General features: G+C 48.4%; 6 protein-coding genes and 1 non-coding gene across 7 annotated transcripts; 4 read left to right on the top strand and 3 right to left on the bottom strand.

The window, feature by feature from the left end:
- The first annotated feature begins 646 nt into the window (after positions 1-646).
- Positions 647-1861, top strand: C8Q69DRAFT_227564 (hypothetical protein). Its single transcript, XM_028626358.1, has 3 exons — positions 647-994; positions 1055-1219; positions 1277-1861. Exons 1-3 carry the CDS (start codon positions 873-875, stop codon positions 1686-1688), a joined length of 699 nt encoding a protein of 232 aa, XP_028485646.1. The 5' UTR covers positions 647-872; the 3' UTR covers positions 1689-1861.
- Positions 1862-2118: 257 nt separating this feature from the next.
- C8Q69DRAFT_227582 (thioesterase-like superfamily-domain-containing protein) lies at positions 2119-4032 on the top strand. The gene is made up of 4 exons (XM_028626359.1): positions 2119-2575; positions 2690-3122; positions 3185-3693; positions 3801-4032. The coding sequence occupies exons 1-4, from the start codon at positions 2474-2476 to the stop codon at positions 3855-3857; spliced, it is 1101 nt and encodes a 366-aa protein (XP_028485647.1). The 5' UTR covers positions 2119-2473; the 3' UTR covers positions 3858-4032.
- A 673-nt stretch (positions 4033-4705) lies between these two features.
- C8Q69DRAFT_486108 (hypothetical protein) lies at positions 4706-5871 on the bottom strand (the record flags this gene model as incomplete). The annotated part of the gene is made up of 3 exons (XM_028631881.1): positions 4706-5090; positions 5124-5147; positions 5330-5871. The coding sequence occupies 3 exons, from the start codon at positions 5869-5871 to the stop codon at positions 4706-4708; spliced, it is 951 nt and encodes a 316-aa protein (XP_028485648.1).
- Positions 5872-10263: 4392 nt separating this feature from the next.
- C8Q69DRAFT_227546 (Hsp70 family protein) lies at positions 10264-13039 on the bottom strand. Its single transcript, XM_028626357.1, has 4 exons — positions 12244-13039; positions 11239-12171; positions 10729-11167; positions 10264-10655 (listed from the first exon to the last, which is right to left on the bottom strand). Exons 1-4 carry the CDS (start codon positions 12814-12816, stop codon positions 10456-10458), a joined length of 2145 nt encoding a protein of 714 aa, XP_028485649.1. The 5' UTR covers positions 12817-13039; the 3' UTR covers positions 10264-10455.
- Positions 13040-14661: 1622 nt separating this feature from the next.
- C8Q69DRAFT_401409 (putative trehalase) lies at positions 14662-16294 on the bottom strand (the record flags this gene model as incomplete). The annotated part of the gene is made up of 2 exons (XM_028627926.1): positions 14662-15820; positions 16173-16294. The coding sequence occupies 2 exons, from the start codon at positions 16292-16294 to the stop codon at positions 14662-14664; spliced, it is 1281 nt and encodes a 426-aa protein (XP_028485650.1).
- Positions 16295-16513: 219 nt separating this feature from the next.
- C8Q69DRAFT_463496 (hypothetical protein) lies at positions 16514-17992 on the top strand. The gene is made up of 2 exons (XM_028630373.1): positions 16514-17076; positions 17461-17992. Exons 1-2 carry the CDS (start codon positions 16846-16848, stop codon positions 17710-17712), a joined length of 483 nt encoding a protein of 160 aa, XP_028485651.1. The 5' UTR covers positions 16514-16845; the 3' UTR covers positions 17713-17992.
- Positions 17993-18390: 398 nt separating this feature from the next.
- C8Q69DRAFT_t63 lies at positions 18391-18516 on the top strand. The gene has a single exon. It is a non-coding gene; the product is annotated as a tRNA-Ala (tRNA).
- The last annotated feature ends 486 nt before the right edge of the window (positions 18517-19002 follow it).

Genomic DNA, 19002 nt, shown 5'->3' on the forward strand with positions numbered 1-19002 from the left:
GGGCGTAGGCCCTTTCATTTCAACTCCCCACTGCCACGGCCAGGACCAGCTCACTAGGCAGAAATGGGCCGGAGATCGGCGTGGTCAGGTCAGAATTGCCAGGAGCCGGCGTCCAGCGGCCGGTGACTGTGTGTGGTCTAAATCTTGGGTTCCTTTTATGCAGTTTGCGCACACAGAAGCTGTTACACAGACGTTAAGCCTCGCAGCTGACGATGTCTCTGATCAGCTCTGGAGTCTATGCGCCCCTGTCCATCTGATCTTTTGGATTGGCTTGTGGTTTCAGCCACTGCCGTACAGGCGTTATGACTCTGTACTTCACATTTGATCAACAACGGATATCCCCTGGGTACGAGGTTCGTCAAATGTATGCACCAGCTGCTGAACGCGGTAAATAGAGGCCACCCTGCACGCAACAGCATCCTTTCTGCACGGGCTGGGATGGGAAAGGAGAAGGTTGATTGTTTGTAGATCGCCTGAGCTCCGGGTGGTTTAAGCGCCAGCGTCCTGATACCAACCCCTCCTCTTATCCCATTGTCCAATTACTGATCCACGTTGGGGCCTTCTTCTGCTCCGCGACTCGCTGATCTCTCGATTGCCGGAGATGACTGTCGCCGGCTATTATTATTGTTTAGTCTCCCTCTTTAATGCCTTGCTCTGTTTTTAGCATATTTGCTCTGTGCATCCACGTTCTCGCAACCTCATGCTCTGGAGTTGGCCGCACATTCGTTTCCCTCGGCGACTCTGACTCTTTCCATTCTTTTACAAGCATCGCTAGACGTCAGCATAATTAGAAATTTGCCTATTCTGATTGCCTTTCGTTTTCTTTTCCCACTTATGCGCTTTCGTCTGTGAAGTTGACATGATAGCCCAACATGGATTACTTTGAGTACTCGGCGCTGTCTAAGGCGCCCAACGACAGTCGCATTCAAAAAGACACTGTATCATGGTGCTGGAAAGTCCCAGCCTTCATATCTCCGTGGTTGATATTAGCAGGGTATGTTTCTGTGTAGTACTCTGTTTACTATCGTATCATCTGGGTACTGACTAGCAACAGTTATTTCGCAGCACCTCTGGCGCTCGAGAGAGGGGACGATAGACCGCGAGTCAACCGGACAGCACTAATCATACTGGGCTCTACCTTGGTAGTCTCGGGATATGTCGTTTCCATGGTCCTATGCTTTAAGCTGCGTCGCCGTTTCCTCCTTGAATCACTCTTCTTGTAAGCAACCCAGCACCTTTTTGTTTCTAGATCAGGTTGTTGATATTCGTCTCTTAGACCATGCTTCGCTTCCAGTCTACTGAGCGCACTAAACGTCGTCTTCAACGTTCTCAGCCGCGACCTGCTCCCCTTAGATTCTTTGGCCACTCTGGTCATAGGCGTCTCATCTATATCTACGGTTATATACAGTTTTGCCGCAATAATCACGTATTGGAAAGTGATCTCCAGCCAACGGCCTGCCCGGAATACGTCCTCCCCTGATGATAGTGCGGCCTTCGTCAGCGAAGACGAAATGCAACGGAGACAGCTTTTGAAGCTTCTAGCGAATAACTCGGACGCCGCCAACCCGAACCTGGTACGGAGTACCTTCCGTATCGACCTTCCGGAGAATATAAATCCGTTCAGGGGCCGAGAGCAGGATCGATACCTTGTCGTGCCGGAGAGTGCGCACGAGAAATACAAGAACTAGGGTTTCCAGAACAGAATTCACTGGATAGCTGAAAATATAGCATCATCACTCTATTATCTGATCTGAGCACTTAAAGGGGACAGAGAGGGCAAAGGTTGTCGCTAGCTTCCTGAGGTGCATGGCCCGAAGGCCTATTCGTTGGATATTCGACTTAATTGGCATCAGACCACGACACGTTGCTTCATCAAAATTGTCTCGAAGGGCTCGAAGGGCTCTAGGCATGCCTGAGTATTTCATTCTTTTTTTCTTTCTTTTTAACTTACCTGTGAAGAACGCATACGTTCATTGGTTAGCGATGGCGCTTGGTTAAGGGGCATTGGGTCTTGCTAGCTACAGCGACTTACAGATGCAATTGTCTGGATTTCTTCGCGAGCTGTCTGCACTAATTGACGATAATACGAAAATCAAGTTTCATTTGACAAACTAGCATGTGCTGGATACTTAAGGTAAATCTGCATAGAAGCACAAGCCACGGTTATTGAACTGGCCAGCGAATATAAATTCCCGACTTATCAGGACTTGTCCGCGACTCGAGAAGCTCCGAGGCGCCCAGACTTTATCGCCGCTGAGCCTCGGCAACTCTGATGCGTGGGGCGGGCTCGATCGTCAATTCATTAGACCAGGAGCGTCATCTTCGATCACAACAGATTTCAACTGTTTCGGCTTTCAGGGGCTTTGGTTTTTCTTTCTCTCACACTGGGTGGTAATAGTTACTGCGACTTCGGGATTTTGAAGCATAAGCAGGCCTAGACGCTTACACCATCCCCTGGTGGTTCTTATCTATCATGGCTAAGAGAGTGACACTCTTCGAACCGCCGCCATTGGATCCCTCCAAGGCTCCGATTGAAAATGTCCTCGAGCTAACTCCTGTATTAGATATTGGTCCGGTAAGTTTACTGTCTCTAATGTTCATCTTTTCGTTATCTGCTTCCATCTCCTTTGGTGCCTTTTCCACGACATCCTCGTCAGACCGTCACTAACCATGAATGTCCCATCAACAGGATGTCTTCACGAATACTCGCCCACTGTGGCATCCACCTGGTGCGCGCGGAATCTACGGCGGTGCCGCTATCGCGCAATCCCTGGCAGCTGCGCAGCGAACCGTTCCTGACAATTTCTTTGCCCATAGCATGCACTGCTACTTTGTCCTAGCCGGAGACTCGGAGATCCCAATTCTATACCATGTCGAGCGCGTGCGTGACGGAAAGAGTTTCGCGACGAGAACAGTTCAAGCGAGGCAGCGAGGACGGCCAATCTTCACGACTACTCTAAGTTTCAGCCGGGAGGGCAGTGGCGGAAAGAAGAAGATCGAGCATGCAGTGCCGATGCCAGACGTACAGCTACCACCGCCGGAGGATAATCCTTTCTTGGATAAGTTGAGCAACACTCGCGAAGGTGGACCATTTGAATCGAGAAGAGCAGGAATTGTGAACAGTATGCGCAGCCGATCCTTTCGCCTGGTTAAGACCAACCAGCTAACCGCTATCGTTATTTAGGGGCCTCTCCCCATCCCACGGACAAGCGCATACGCCAATTTAACCGCTGTCGCGGCGAGATTTCTGCCGAAGGTGGTCATCAAGCCCACCTCTCTGCTCTCGCCTATATCACCGACAGCTACTTCATCGGAACTGTCGCACGCGTGCACGATATCCCGCGATTCTCCTCTCCTGCGGCCCTCCAGCGCGCCCTCAAAGCTCTGAAGAACCCATCCGATTTAGATGACGATACGATCTCCAGTTACTTAAAGGATCTTGCGGACGAGGAAACCGCTGAGCTACGATCCCGACTGGAAGGTGCGCTGACCAGAGCCCAGAACGTAAACAAAGAAGTGGGGATGATGGTCAGTCTGGACCATACCATCTATTTCCATAATCCGCAGGCATTCCGCGCGGATGAATGGATGCTCAATGAGATGGATAGTCCGTGGTCCGGGGAAGGAAGAGGACTGGTGACGCAAAAGATCTGGTCGAAGGACGGAGTGTTGATCGCGACGTGCATTCAGGAGGTAAGTGCTCTTCCATTTTCATCCCGGCACAATGGATAACTGCCAATGTTGCGGGCATTTCATTGCTCGTCCGAGTTTTCAGCACCGGAAAGGCTAATATGGAATAGGGTCTTGTACGATTAAAGCAGGACGATTCGGACAAGACCAGGACATCAAAACTATGAACCTCTTTCTGTTCCTCATTCAATCTGAGGCATTATATACCCGTACTTAGTTCTCGTCGCTCATTGTTCTGTTCCCTTTCGATCATTTGTATCTATAAGTCTACGCATGGTGTCATTTACGTCTTCAACCCCCATTATAGAATCTTTTCCATTGTTTTTAAAACTTCGAGGGTTTAATTGCAGCTATTGCAGTTCCTCCTTTGGCGTGGTAGCACTTTATTTTGTTCCCCGATTTTTCAGATATCAATGTACAGGCAAATACAGATCATAGCCATGAAGCCGTTCCTTAAACTCAAATTATTCTTTCCTTAAATATATGATATTGCGGACTGAATGATCTGGATACACGATGATCATGGTGGGTTCTGACTTTCCTTTCGCATTCTATATCTCGACACTCGATAGTATCGCGTTGTTAATTTCGGTTATTCCACGTACGTTCCGGCTTATTGTATACCGAGGAACGAGTTGGAAAGAAAGAACACCCCAATACCAATACGCAGGTCAACTGACGCCTGTAGATGTCTATCGCACCATGGATCACCAAGAAGATATACCAACATGTTATCTGACTTTATTCTGAAGAGTGGCGACCAAGTCGTGTTGATCTGCTTTGGGCACCTGGTGGTTCAAGTCACGTTTCAACCCAGCGCCTGCCCCGCGATCAACTACTTATCTCGCCGTCTCCTCAAGTGCGACAAACGCCTTTAAAAAGGGGGAAATCCATTTAACAGAGGTGAATCAGACAATCGATCCATGCCGGAATGCTCATAATACAATTCTCAGTTCGAAAACGCTGCAGGAAGCCTCCCATGCTTTTTTGAAAAAACATCACAGAAGCCCGAAAATCACCCCACCTGCGGCAGCCCGATCGTTTGTTGGCAGAAATGCAGAACACTTTCTCCCCAGATATCTTTTCCTTTGTAACTTGCTACCTCTTCAGGCCAGGTTTCCATCTCTCTAACTAAGTTATGCAGTTCCTCTCTTGGGAGCTCCTCCAGTGTGGTGAGAGTGGTCTTGACGCCGAAAAGAAGAGCTCCGCTTTGCGGTAGCTTGCGAAAGGTCTGTCTTTCGCGTCGAATGATGATATCGCATGGTCGAGGACTGGGGGTCGCCTCTGAGAGTCCATCTGGTCTGAACAATGTGGAATAAAGACCCTCGTTTGGTCCTTTTAGTTCTACAAAGTAGTTGGAGCGTTCCATGGGAGATTCAGGGGTCAATCGAGCAAGGAACCTTTACGAGCATCAGCACCGCCGACGAGCATACCCATTGTTGGAATTGTGGAGAAGTCTTACTTGCTAACAGATGCGGAGACTTGCTCTTTCCATAGTGGCACGGGGCTATGCAATTGAGTCACCGTCCATCCGATCCGTTCTGCAACAGCCCAACCGACGGGAAAGAGGCTTCCACTTGCTGCCCTGCATTGATCATTAGCCATTCGTTCTGTCCTCAAGCACAGTGTTAACACATACAGGTAGTACTCGTCATCCGCATTCTTTATCAGGATACTCAGGTCTTCCATGGATAGCCGCACTGCAACCTCAAGGGGTTCCATGCTGCTGTTTGGCCCTCCAAATATGAAAGTTTCTCCTGTTTTCTTGTTATGGACCGCTGTCTCCTTATCTTTCTTTGTGCTTTCGAACATCCACGGATACCTTTCACAGAGGAAGGCCACGACTTCTGTCAATGCTTCGGTACAAGCTTCCCGAGATTCGGGAAGAACTTGGAATACTTTTGGCTTCTCCGCCTCAAGCAGACGCGCTCTCACTCGATGCTCGTCCATATAGTTCTTATCCATTGTTAACCAATTGTGTTGGTCAAGTTTGCGGACGTCCATCATGACTCGATATGTACCCCGGCCTCGAATCGGCCTCGGAGGGTATGGTGCCATGCGCTCAAGATCGTGTGCAGAGCTTCGAGATCCCTTCCCGGATGGGAAGTCTCGAAGCCGTGTATAAAGCCATTGAAGGGAAAGGCTAATGAAAAGGAAAACCGCTAAGTATACAAGTAACATGTTTAATGTTGGATCACTTCAACTGACAAAGAATATCCGGACGACATTTTGCTGAGAATCCGAGGAACTTATAATCCAGCTTTGTCCGGCAAGGAAAAACAACCGCCTCAATTAGCTTCTCTTCCATTACTCATTTTGCTTAATGGTTAATGACGACACGTGCCTGTGTTTCTGATACGTTCCTCATATTCCCCACAACGTCCACAGTTCGCTTACTTACATAGCATGGCAACATCCACATGATCATGCAGGCTTTTGGCGCGGTGCCATTGACGAGACCCATAATGAAACTATCAAATAGAACCGCCAGGAACAAGACGCCTCTGTATAGACGGGTCCTACGCAGCTCATGGATTCAAGAAGCTGTGAAAATGACAAGCGGAACTCCAGCCGAGCCGTGTCCGTGCGCTTGGAACCTTTGTTGCTCGATCAGAGACAGGCCGGAAGCCGATCGCAGAACCGCAGTACCCGCCGATCTCTTGTCATCCGAATTTCAGCTCTTCGAGATAATAACTATAGGTGAGGATTCGGCTACCCCCTGTCGAAGTTCTCGGTCTTGTGAGTTACCGCGACAGCCACTCGAAAGAGCCGCTATCTTTGAGCATGGCTGTGGAGTTAGTCCCCGGCAGCTTCTCCGCCCTACTGCGGACAAGGCTACGGAGTATAGCGTCTGCTCAACCGACCGCTCTGACGCCTTTTCTTGGAAACTGCGTGACGGAACACTGGGTCCGGGTCCATTTTGGTTCCACATGGTGGTGGCTTATGGATCGTGGAACTGCTTCCCCGGAAAGTCCAGGCTTCGAAGTATCATTTGGTGACACAAGCTTCCAAGCTCAATCCGCCTTGACGATTATTGAGTTTCCCGCACAAGGCGCGCTTGCCGCCTGGAGGTTGATGCTTATTCTAAGAGATCTTGATTGTAATCCAATCAGTTCGCTGCCATAGTCATTCTCGATCTCGACTCATCGTGAGCGGTCAAGAGAGAGGCTCCGATAAACTGCTTATGTCATGACGCCATACTCGCCTTTTTTCTGATCTATCTCGTGTGCCTTTTGCCTGTCAGCTTTGGGATCCAAGATCCTAGCTGCGGATCGTTATGTCAGTATTCTGTTAACGGTTGCAGTTACCACGATGCTACATTATTCGATCCAGGGGGTGCGGGCCAACCAGCTCTTTGTTACCGGTGCTCGGGTGAAGAGGCCACGCTAACCTTCTAGACAGACGCAGGGTCTCATCCACAATTAGTCTGGCCATTATTGAGCCCACCTCCCGAACGAACATACCGGGAAGCGCGGAGGAGTAAGTATGCTTTCCTGGTCGACGCCCCTGAAACGCGTCCTCATTAGTGTCTGCAGATCTGGTTCGTGTATCTGGTTCATGCTATGTACTTCCAGCCGCAGCGTGACCAATCCACTAGCGACTATTGATAACAAGTAGCCCTTGTTCCTGACGCCTGAGCCAGCCTATGAGCGAAGTACATGCTCGATGGGGTCCTCGTCCAATCAGGATCAGACATTGTACTGTTTATAACTTATTTCACTTTTTCGATTCTTATAATCTGGCAATTCATGTACTTGATGAACTGTGCGCTCTCCGGCTCTCGTTGTCCAGTGTAGGTCCATTGCCTAGTCACATACTGGATAAACAGCTTCTGCAGTTACTGCTGCGAACGCGTGCGGATAGCACAAAATAACGTTGGCCACGCCGACAGACCCGGTTCCAGATCGACAGACCAGCTCGCTATAGGGAAAGGGTCAAACACGTCACCCAAGCTCGTGCATGGTCTAGCGAGCACCGAGGCTGCGAGTCTTAGGAGAAAAAGGACATGTCATGTCAATTTGGGCTTTCGGATTGTTCAATTCCAATACCCCACGGGCCCGAGCTTTTCAAGTCTATTTTGACAGCACTGCAGACTATACAATCTGATGCCGAACTATCGCCTCCGGTGATTATAGGTCGACTGTTTCTTATCCCCGCAGAAGCTATAGCTAGCTATGTTCATACCATGCGATCAGAATTATCTGGACCCTAACATTCGGGACTTCTGCTAACCATGTGAATGCACTTTGTTTCGGTCCATGAAAATCTTACCTTTTGACAGATACAAGCAGACACAACGTGCACTTGTTGGGAAGGATGAAAAGCTGCGGGTTGCGCACGCGATAGTGCAAATTGCAGGTCAGACTCAATTACCGAATGACTTCCATTGCTACTCTTGCTAAACGCTGGGGGGCTCGGAGATGCCGGACTTGAGACCTGTGGTTTGCCACAATCAGGCTGATGATGCACAAGGGCGTTCTAATCTGCGAACACGCAATAGCCTGAGCCTTGACTCGCCGTCTCTACAAGCGGACTTTTTAGTAGATTCCCTAAAAAGTGCTAGAGGGTCTTCTGAGATTCGGAAAACTTTGATATCGGCATCCAAGGAACCACTGCTTTTGGTATCAGCTTTCTACCTGTTCGGACAACTCATCTTCTGCCTCGATAAACGAGAAAACTATACAGCATTAGCAGCCACTTCCTCTGTACAGATGCTAGTCCAGGCTAGGCAGGAGAAATGGACGGCGCAATGCTTAACGTCATCAGGTTACACGCACTTCGCTTCTCTGCAGTTGATCAACAAACGTGAATTTTCCTTCTGAAGGCACGCCTGAGTTTCGGAGAAAGTGTACTAGCGAGGAGAATCGGAGGTGGTACATATTACCTATCCCTGTCTATCTGTTTACCTCCCTGTCCAACCGATAAATCACCCCAATCGACAGGGTATCTGAGAGCTGCGGTACGTAGTCAGTTCCTACAGTTGACTCCCGGGGATCTTATCGCTTCTCCGAGTACAATTGCAGCATCAGCTCCGATCTTTCCTACAGCGAGTATGTGGCACAGTCAACTTTCGTCTCATGCACCCCTCACGCAGACGGGACGTTAGCCCTCGATGAGATCACTCGTGTCATTCTGTCAAATTTAGCCAGGAAGAAAACGATGCGCCTAGTTTCTTGTGTTCCCTCTAAATGGCGATGGTGATATAGTCTTGCCTCTCTCGATAAGCCATTCTAGAGTTTCCCCCGGCCGAACAGCTTGCCACGTTGCCACTATGCGCTGCCTTGCCTACAGAACGAGGATGAGGCACGGACATTAGACGAAGTCACCTGGTCGATGGTATCCCGTTTAATGGCCCAAATCAGAATATCCAACCCTGCAACCCGTGTTCTGCATCTTTCCCCCACATCGGATCTTAGGAGCTCGTGCATAATACTAATATACGTACGAGTCATGAGGATGATCATGAGAAGGGGGAAAATATAAGGAATGACAAACAGAGGTCATGAGAACTTCAGAGGTACTATCCTACCCCAAAACATGCATCTGTTGCATTCCTCCCCAGCTGTATGTAGGTTTCAGTTGCGGAGGCAGCTTGGCAAGAACAACGACAGCAAGGGAGACTTACGAACCTAGCAGTAATAGAAAGAAATCGGCAAATGTCCGTTTAGTTCTTTCCAGTGCTAGTCATACAGGACAGTAGCACATTGATGAAGTGATATTGTATAATCCTAACTCCGGGGACTTGAATTCAGCCAAGAATATTTCAATCATCTGTTTCTTAGATTTGACAATCCTTTCTAAGTTACACCTTTCTAACTTACAGACCAACAGAGCTCATTGATCTAGACGTTGGGCATGAGAAATGACGCACTACGTGTCTGTTTGTCGATGCAGAAAGATTAGACCTGTCACATCGCCCTTTGCAGCATATATACGCTAGTTATAGAACATACTGGATCTAGATTCTTTGCATGAGTAGCACTTATGGTAATCAAGCCTTAAGTATGGAAGTCGACTTACATTACTGGATTTCCTAAAGAGTGGCTTTTCGAAGCACTTTCCCATCTTGATCTATGAATGTCTCGAGACGTATTCTCAATTGAGTTATGGAACAACACAAGAGTGATAAGGTCAAGGTAAGATATAATACCGATCATCTGATATGATATGATTGAATTGGATTGTATCGCATCGCATCGAATATAGGCTAATCATGATATATAAGATCTCTTCTCTTCTCAATCCATGAACAACAATACAGAAAAGAATAAAAAGAAGAAGAAAAAAGTAACTATCTCTTAATTTCATGACGACGGGAATATGAGGTATACGAAATTTCGATCTGTATCGAAAAAACAGGGGAATAGGGAAACGAAACATAAAAAAAAAAGTATAGATTAGCGCATGGGGAATCCAAAAAAAAAAAAGAAAAAATAATCAATCAGACATAGATCATGTGCAAACAAAAAACATGAGGCACTCGAAGGAATAATGATAATAATAATGTACGCTCAAAACTCCGGTTCTCCAGTGCAGTGCAAAGTTGTCGGGTTTAGGTGCCCAGACATCTTTTCTCTTTGCTTTTTTTTTTGTATGAACGTAATCCAGTTTCCAGGTCCAATCTGCTTCGCTCGGCTATGGGACCTATTGGAAGCTTGCTTCTAGGACATAATGATTTCGCGGAGCCTCTTGTAACATCTAAAATGCCATTCGTCCGGTCTCTCTCTATCTTTGGGAGTCTCAGGCATGGATAGGACTAACCAACTACCGGAACTTTGCCGTGCAACGGCCCATGACCTCACCCTGGCAGACCAGTTCGGCGTTGAATTCACTTCCATCAAGTGTTAGATAGATGTCGAAGTACACGCGGTAAAAGGTGCCCTGAGGCGTGTCCATGCGCTCAAAGTCCTTTTCGAGATTCTTGCGAGAGAGGTCCGAGGTAAGCGTGACGACCTCCTTGATGCCTGACGCGAAATGCCGGTTAGCAATGGATGGAATAGACTATGTTGGGCGAAAGAAAAAAAAGGAGAAACTTACGAGGATCCTTGGTATACTCCGGACACACATCCTCGTCACAGGCATAGAGGATATCTTCGTACATCAACGTAGCACCAGGAGCAACCTGGCGGAAAAAGCTGACTTTGACTGGCTCTCCGATCTTCACGCGCTCACCCTTCTGGACAAAGATTTGCCGTGTATACTTGCATCTATCTTTACCGTCCAAACTGGGCACGCGATACTGCTCTGGGTGGTAGCCTTCTTTGAATGGCTGTAAGGTTGCCATCAGATAGTGTCGACGGGCAACTCTATGGGTGACGACTCGCTCCGTGATACCTGCAGTTACTGCACCTTTGACAATGGCCGCAACCGAGTCCATGGGCCGCACAACCTTAGACTGATACTGAGGGGGCACATGAAGTTTGATTTGCTGGAAGAGGTATTCGGAAGCACCAAAACCACCAACGATCAAGACGTTCTAGGGTGACCGTCAGAAAAAAAAAACTGCACATATAAGAGCAAATAGTGGGGTTGGTTAATGCCACCTACCTGTAACGACCGGTTCTGAGCTTGGATGGCTATGATCTGATTGCGAATCAGTTCCAATATCCGATTCACAACCGGCTCGAAGCACTGTAGGATCTCCTCGTTGGTGAAAGTCATGAAACCCTCCTCAATTCCAGCTTCAGGATAGTCAGACTCGATACCAACATCCACCGCCCATTTCTGACCATTGTTACGGAAGTCCGCCTTGATTCGGTTCTCAAAGTCCATAATGCACTTCGCGTATACTCTTCCGGCGGTCCGTGATCCATCTGGGAGTTTCATCTTTCGAATCTTTGCGCGCAGGATGTTGCTGAAGTTCCGATTCAAGGTTGTAGATCCGCAGGAGTCACCGGAACCAGCGGTGCACTCCGCAACACTGAAGGGATGTTCCTCCTCAACTTCATATGCGATCAGGTCAACTGTTCCACCGCCACAATCGACGATGAGAATGGCGTCTCCAATCTTCAAGTTGAGAAGTCCAGTCTTGGAGCAAAACATAGCAGCAGCCTCTGGCTCCGAGATCAAGGTCAAACGGTTATCATTCTCATCCCGCAAGAAACCAGCTTGAATGGCCGCCGATCGCGTGGCTGCTTTTCCAGCATCATTCCAGATGGCGGGTACTGTCAAGAAATATCTGATGTTTCGCTCTTCTCTGTCGAAAACCTCTCCTAGTGTCTTCTGCAGCTGAGCCCGCATTGCCTGTCGTAGCTTGAAGAGATAATCTGCCGCGACGTCGATCTCTGACTTGCCTGGAGGCAGCGGAGGAAGGTTGATGGGGTCAATGTAGGTATTTCCTGAAAGCATAAGCTGTAGCTTGAACCATTCGACCTTCTGTACTCCAGGTTTTGGATAGCCGCTAGGAGCGAGGGCGTCCGCAACATCGTGGGCCCATCCTACAACGTTCTGGTACTGATCGTAGTATAGCACGGTGGGAATCTACTCAGCAACAGCAAGGTTAGATGCCAGACTCGTCAAATCCCAAGGTCATTCGAACACAGCTCTCCATACCTTCTGCTTGGTATTCGTGCCCGCTCCGGGCCATTCTGTGATTATATCCTCCCTCGCCTCTGTATTCGTCGCAAAAGCGAAAGCAACACCAGAGAATGTTGTGCCAAAATCAATACCGACGATTAGCTGGGCCTTGCTCCGCCCTGCACCCTCCACCTCTACTGCGGGGTTGCGCATCCCATACTGGTTCATCGTGGGTTGGATCCCATGCGGAATCGATTGAGGATATCCTCCATAGGCTGGAGGCGCCATAGCAGGAACACCATGCTGCCCATACTGCAGACTGGTGTTTATAGGTGCGGGGTGGGGGGCAAGCTGCTGCCCCGGCGGCATCGGGCTGGTCGGTCGACCCGTACCATTATATGGATAACTGGGAGGGCGACCGTGCTGCGCGTGGCCAGGCATGGGTAAACTGGCTGTCGAGGCCGACGGTGGAGAGCCGGTAGAGCTGGCGTTCGACGGCGCCAGGAGGTTGTTGTGCGGACTGGCGACCTGGTCCTGAGGTAGGTTGCTGTGACTGTTCTTGCGTCTGCTGAAAGTGAGGGATTTGAATCGGGAGCTCATTAGATCCATAAGAAGGCAAAGCCTGGAGGGGAGAAGAGAGGAGAAGAGGAAGGCTGAGGGCCAAAAGGATAAGCAAACGATGAGTAAAGAGCGGGTGGGAGATCAGAGTCAGCACAAAGTCAGTTAATTAGGTCTTTCTTTCGGAGAGCGGGGGGTCTGTATCGCAGAGGGCAGGATACGACGATGGCCACCGGTTACACTCGACACGATACTGATTCTGCAGACATTCGCTGGTTGAAGATCAGATCACACTGTCCGACGCAGAGATTTGAAGAGACAAAAAAAGTCCCGAGACGTTTGCTGCAGACGATACGGGGGAGAGTGAGCGCGGGTCTAGTGCGAGGCCAGGGCGATGCTGTGAGGCTGAGCAAGATGGCGGTTAGGTATGGCCTTCCAACAAGCGGGGATCAAGCCAAAAGCAACCAAAATAGAGCTGAAAGCTGCCAGATCAAGGTACTACGATGGATAGTTATGAAGAAAAAGAGACTGGAGTTCTCTGCTGCGTGGGTTCTGGCGTGATATGCCTCTCATTCTCATGCTCGCGATGTCCATAGCCAGCCAGTGACAGGCGGAGAGGAGCGCCCAAGGGATCTCCGTTCCGTACGGTCGCATACCAGACGTTTGTTACGGTGGAACATGTCCAGTACGGGGTAATTCTTACCTTACAACTCGATTATTCAAGTTCAAGATCAAGATCAAGAACCAGGTCGGGCTTTATCTATGAGCGCTTCCCCATGGTCACCGACGGATAATAAATAATCTTGCTAACAACGGGTCGAATGTTTCCCGCCGGCTAAGTACTGCTGCTGACTGTATGTTGTTGAACACCACGTTTCCCGCCTTTCCAGTGTCCAACGTCTTGATTCAGGCTCCTTGGTTATCATGATTCACTTGGCTCAGACTAACTATTATTAACTAGTTAAATAACCGATTAGTACTCAAGTTACAAGTATCAGTGCGCTCTCCCTTGAGTGAACAGAGCATCCCGTGATCGATCCGATAGATACCGCCCCACTGTGCCATGTCTATCGCGCAGTCAAGGGAGCGCAGTGAACGTTTTTGACCCCGTTGGTTAATAATTATTGTAGTTCGTTAACTACAAACTGGCTTGTCTACTACTGCTTACGCCGGGCAGGCTAAGGTAGTCATGGTGACTCGGATGCCATTCTCGCAAGATCAAACCAGCCTCTCAGGCCGTGTGCTTCGACACTAGAGTACTACAGGCTATAGCAGAATCTCCTCCGGCAATAATAATTGTCCTCTCATTGTCAGTTCCCAATGCCCCGGGACCAGCTGGGTGACCTGGCTGGACGAGGTTAATACTGACTGGACAAAACCCCCCTGGATAGCGCGCTGGCCAACAAGCGCCCCTAGACTACTACCTAGGTAGACTACCTCTCGGCCCCAGAACGAACGACCCACGGGAATCAGATGAAGAGCGTTGGAGCTTGCTTTCTCCACCAGCCACATTCAGCCTTGCGACAACCATCTTGTTGAGGGTGGAAAGAGTCCAGCTGAACCGATCATGATGAGAGAGTCTGCGGATCGTAGATAACGTGGAATCTGGCTTGACATCAAGTCATCGTCAGCTGCCGGCCATGTCCGCAATCGAAGATTCTCAGGCTGTCTTAGTGTATCAAAACCCTCAATGGAACCCCTTGCCGGCGACGCAGCTATGCTCTTTGTTAGTCGTTACAGTACCGATGCGGTTGTCACATACGGTAAAGAACATGGACACTGGTGGCCTAAGGCGGATTTCGATACTACTCAAACCCTAGCGCCGTCATCCCATAATAGAACCATATTGCGTTACTAGCGGGCATTAGGGAGCATACTATGGAGAAGTGACTATATTTATGTCGCTTTCTTTCGAGCTATCCAGCGAGAAGGTCTGTACAGGTTCTGCAGCATACTGCGCGGGTCTTGGATGTAGCCACATTCACGCTGCCCTTCCCTCAGAGCACGCTCCTCCACGTGGAATCCCATCCGCTCCACAAGTAGCATGACTTCTTCGTCGGTCAGCTCGACACTTCCAGGCTCTCCAATCCCGTCATTCTGATGAGTATTCGCGCCAGTCTCCTCATTACTCTTGCCACCTCGGGTGCTGCTGCTCTCAAAGTGCCATAACAGAGGGCCTACGTTGATCCAGATTCCACCGGGCTTGAGACAGTTTCGGATGACTTCGATATACCGGATCAGATTTGGCGCAGTATCGATGAAGAACACAGTGGCAACCGCATCGAAAGCGTCCTTTTGTGACTCGCCTCGGTATAGAACCACAAAGTCCGCGGCAGACATGCTCATCGTCCCGAAATTTCCTTCTGCGTTACCCTCTGCTTGCTCCTGCTGAGCTGCAAGCATCGCAGACATGGGATGTACGTCTGGTATCATGACCTTTCGTAACTGTTGCGTCCTTGACTCTAGGTTGGAGAATTGTGTGGCAAAAGGATAGAGGACATGCTCTCCGGGCCCACGGGAGTGATTGAGTACCCAGCTGCTGGCTATCAGCTGGTGGTACGAGATCTCATTACCTTCCGCTGCAAATCCAGCCTGGCAGAGATCGAAAACGAGCCTACCCAGTCCAGCCCCAGGAACCAACACTTTCACTTCTGACCGGGACCCCTTCCTTTGCCCGAATTCCTTATCTAAAGCTTTGATAACGGGGTCGTAACAGACCTCTCGCTCGGCCTTGCCTTCTGCACTCCAGTCCCTGTAGAACTGTCTAATAGTCGAGTGAGCCTTGCTCACATCGGACGATGTAGCCGTTCCCTGCCAATTGCGGGTCGGATCATCCTCTTCGGGGTTCGCTGATAGTCCGAACGACTCCAGGCCAGTCTTGAGTATGGCGTCAGCAAGTTCCGCATTCGCATCAATGGCATCATCCACTTTGTTGAAGTTATCCAGAAGATTGAAAGGCGCTTCCGCTAGCATCTGCCAGTGCGAGGATGGGAGTGCGTAGAACGCCTGTCGTCGGCGGTGAGTGGTGTTCATGTGAGCTGTCCTTCGGTATTGCCTATTCATTGCTTAGTGGATGTAAAGAATGCAAAATGAAATTATGGATCTCTGAGTGATTTGATCTCATAATGGAAGTTTGTAACCCCATGACCACATTAACAAGACCAACAAGGCAAAAGGGTATGAAGAGCATCAATTCTGAGCACACAATATAACGAACGCATATTCATTGGGAGACAAGAAATACATTAAACGACAAGCTTCGATATTAAGGTCAATAAAGATTAACAAGCAATAAAGCAGAATATATCAAGGTCACGGTATCAAACACAGGATAGACAGATTCTGGTCTACCCCCTCTGGGTACATAGGCCCATACACATCTGGAAACATAAATAAAAGATACGTACCTGAAAGAGTCAAGAGTAGAAAAGAGCACTCGACGCTCCTCCGGATCAGCAAAGGGATCAAAGTCCCCTGCCCAACTCTGGACTTCTTCTGGCTCATCGTGATGATGGGCGTGCGGGTCCATGACTTCTAGAAATATGCATACAGATCGAGCTCAAATACTCACTGACATCAAGCATGCCCTCTATCAGAAGAGCATAGATGGCCAATACACTCGTCACCCTTGGTCAGTAGAAGCTAACAATATAGAGCAGAGTATTGACGTGGTGGGACGTCAAGCTCGGGGATGTTTCCGGGTCTCTTTTTGAGTGGTGCGCGAGGAGTGGGTCCAAAGACCTCCAACATCCCAAAGGAATCACTATTCCTATCGTCAATATAATACACCTGCACCTTGCTTGAATCGGTTTCTGTCCTGGTGGTCTTAATCTGTGCTTCCAATTCTGACCGCTATATGAAGAAGATTCTTCACAATTAGTTGGGTTTAACCACGTGACAAGTACACGACCTCCATCGAATACTACCAGCCTATCTGCGGTGATCTTTACGAAGTCTCTCTTATATTGCTTTCAATCTCCTTCATCCAACTTTTATTATCCTCTATCAAGTTCGTTTCACCTGCACTCTTGCAGGTCCTGAAAGCAATTCTTAAAAAAAGAAAGGGGAAAGGAAAGGAAAATGACAACCATATCCACCCCACCGATAGAAATGCCACACGCAGAACCTACATCTCCTTCTACGACTCCAATCGAGATCTCATTTCCACTTCCAAAGACACCTCATACGACAGCCCATGTTCACCTGACTTTCCTGGCTACCTCAACCATGGTCTTTCTGGCCACGACGACGCCGGGAGATTCGGCGGGGACGATGAAGCCGCTGGGGAGTTTTGTGTATGCGATGCCGGATGTAGGTTTATTTTTTCTGATCTTGATTTCCTGTCTATCTTTATTTTCCTATGGTCCTACTCCTGTATCGTTGTTCAAGTGTTTATTCTTGATTTCCCTCTATTTTGGATTGATTTTGCGCTTCCCGGTTTATTCGCTTTTATGGCTTTGCATATTATTTCCTGATCTGGAAGAGCACTCGTTCTCTTCTAATAATATTCTGGGCCCGCATCGAACCCGTTTCAACTCTCCCCATGCAGTCACGCCCTGCCCTTCTATCGCGTTCCCGCTACTTATATAGCCTACCAATGTATCTTGCTCTACATCAACTCACCCCTTTGCGAGCCCAGTGCATTCATGCATGCATGACAAAATATTGAGTGAACATATACTAACAAATATCCAGCGCACAAACACCCGCCCCGCACTCTCCACGGCGCTCTACACATCTCCCGCTAGCATCGACTACGCGACGCGAACGGCAAAGATCCTCGCGCGTCGCATGCGTCGTCCCGTCTATGTCGGATGTAGCATCGACACGGTGGCGGCCGGTTCAACGGCCGAGGAGGAAATGGAAGGGCTAGCGAAGATCGTGGACGAGATTATGAAGAAGTGGGATGAGAAACAGAGGGCAGATGGTGTTGTTAATGGCGTGTGAATCTGGGACAGGTTCTTAGCAAAAAAGAAGATGAGGACGAAGACACTACTTTGCGAGGACAGTTTGCTGTGCTCCTAAGTTGTTGATGACTTGATGAGCGTATTCTGTTTAACCCTTGGATTGACCGCAGTTTTAATAACTTAGGATTCTCCTCTGATTGTGTAATCCACCAGTTGATGCGGCTTCGTGAAGCCGTTCTTCAGATATAATCAAACATGCCTGTCTACCGCTATCTAGATCCCCTGTACAGGAATATATATATATATATATATATATATATTCTTGTTACCTACGGGGCAAGATATATGTTGGCCTCAAACGAGCAGGGTTGATGAGAAGAATTTGCAATCATCTGCTCGGGGTAATGACCATTCTATTTCAAAATGTGTCACCAGGTCGGTGGGCCTTTATCTAATCATGGACGTCTGTTTTAGTTAATGTGCGTCGCCAACAGACCTAAAACTGTACGTTTTGATCTTTCGTATTGGAAAATTGCAAAAGAATGGCTTGATATTATCGGAGAATCCAAAAAACATAGGAATTCGATTTGAACCCTCAAAGTGAGGGAAATGCCTAGCCTCTGAGATATACAAGTACATGTAGTGAAATGACGAACTCTTTTATAATAGCACAAACGTGGTATAAAATGTCAAAAAGGGAGATTTTATGTATCACATCGCCCGGATGGTCTAGTGGTATGTTACAAATGGCACCCTCGCAGCCAATCATCATTGCTAATTCAAATTCAGGTATGATTCTCCGTTTGGGTCGGAGAGGTCCCGCGTTCAAATCGCGGTTCGGGCCTTACCTTATTCTTTTTTTCCTTTTTTTCTTATTGAGCTGTCATTATATTTTCTTAGAGCATCTCCGAAGAGAGTTCTATTACAGCATCGCCCGGATGGTCTAGTGGTAAGTTACCAAATATCTATATGTCACACTAGTCTTTGTCTGTCTCTAACATTCTCTCCTCAGGTATGATTCTCCGTTTGGGTCGGAGAGGTCCCGCGTTCGAATTGCGGTTCGGGCCTATGCTTCATTCTTTTTTTTTCTTCTCTTTTAATTTGATTCCTCACCTTGACTTTCCAAGTTATTTATTACCATGTCAAGGTGGATTCAATTGATTCATTAATTGAACCATCGGGCAGGCGTGATGTCGTCCTGTGTGGTGGGACATGAGTCTCGACAAATGAGTCGATAGGAATCCTTTTTTCTTTGGACTGAAGATCTTCATGACACCAAGTGAAGATGAGAGAACTAACTACTAAGGTGGTAGCTACTGTTTGGCGTATC

The sequence above is a fragment of the Paecilomyces variotii genome (genome assembly GCF_004022145.1).
Source record: "Paecilomyces variotii strain CBS 101075 chromosome Unknown C8Q69scaffold_4, whole genome shotgun sequence".
NCBI classification, from domain to species: Eukaryota; Fungi; Ascomycota; class Eurotiomycetes; order Eurotiales; family Thermoascaceae; genus Paecilomyces; species Paecilomyces variotii.

Coding starts and splice junctions, on each gene's coding strand:
- C8Q69DRAFT_227546 (XM_028626357.1), bottom strand. CDS start 12,816: ATGGATCTAATGAGCTCCCGATTCAAATCCCTCACTTTCAGCAGACGC. Junction 11,168..11,238: donor CTCAGAACCGGTCGTTACAG/GTAGGTGGCATT, acceptor CGGTCACCCTAG/AACGTCTTGATCGTTGGTGG. Junction 10,656..10,728: donor GGAGTATACCAAGGATCCTC/GTAAGTTTCTCC, acceptor ATTTCGCGTCAG/GCATCAAGGAGGTCGTCACG.
- C8Q69DRAFT_463496 (XM_028630373.1), top strand. CDS start 16,846: ATGACAACCATATCCACCCCACCGATAGAAATGCCACACGCAGAACCT. Junction 17,077..17,460: donor TTGTGTATGCGATGCCGGAT/GTAGGTTTATTT, acceptor ACAAATATCCAG/CGCACAAACACCCGCCCCGC.
- C8Q69DRAFT_227564 (XM_028626358.1), top strand. CDS start 873: ATGGATTACTTTGAGTACTCGGCGCTGTCTAAGGCGCCCAACGACAGT. Junction 995..1,054: donor CCGTGGTTGATATTAGCAGG/GTATGTTTCTGT, acceptor GACTAGCAACAG/TTATTTCGCAGCACCTCTGG. Junction 1,220..1,276: donor CTCCTTGAATCACTCTTCTT/GTAAGCAACCCA, acceptor TTCGTCTCTTAG/ACCATGCTTCGCTTCCAGTC.
- C8Q69DRAFT_227582 (XM_028626359.1), top strand. CDS start 2,474: ATGGCTAAGAGAGTGACACTCTTCGAACCGCCGCCATTGGATCCCTCC. Junction 2,576..2,689: donor CTGTATTAGATATTGGTCCG/GTAAGTTTACTG, acceptor TCCCATCAACAG/GATGTCTTCACGAATACTCG. Junction 3,123..3,184: donor AAGAGCAGGAATTGTGAACA/GTATGCGCAGCC, acceptor ATCGTTATTTAG/GGGCCTCTCCCCATCCCACG.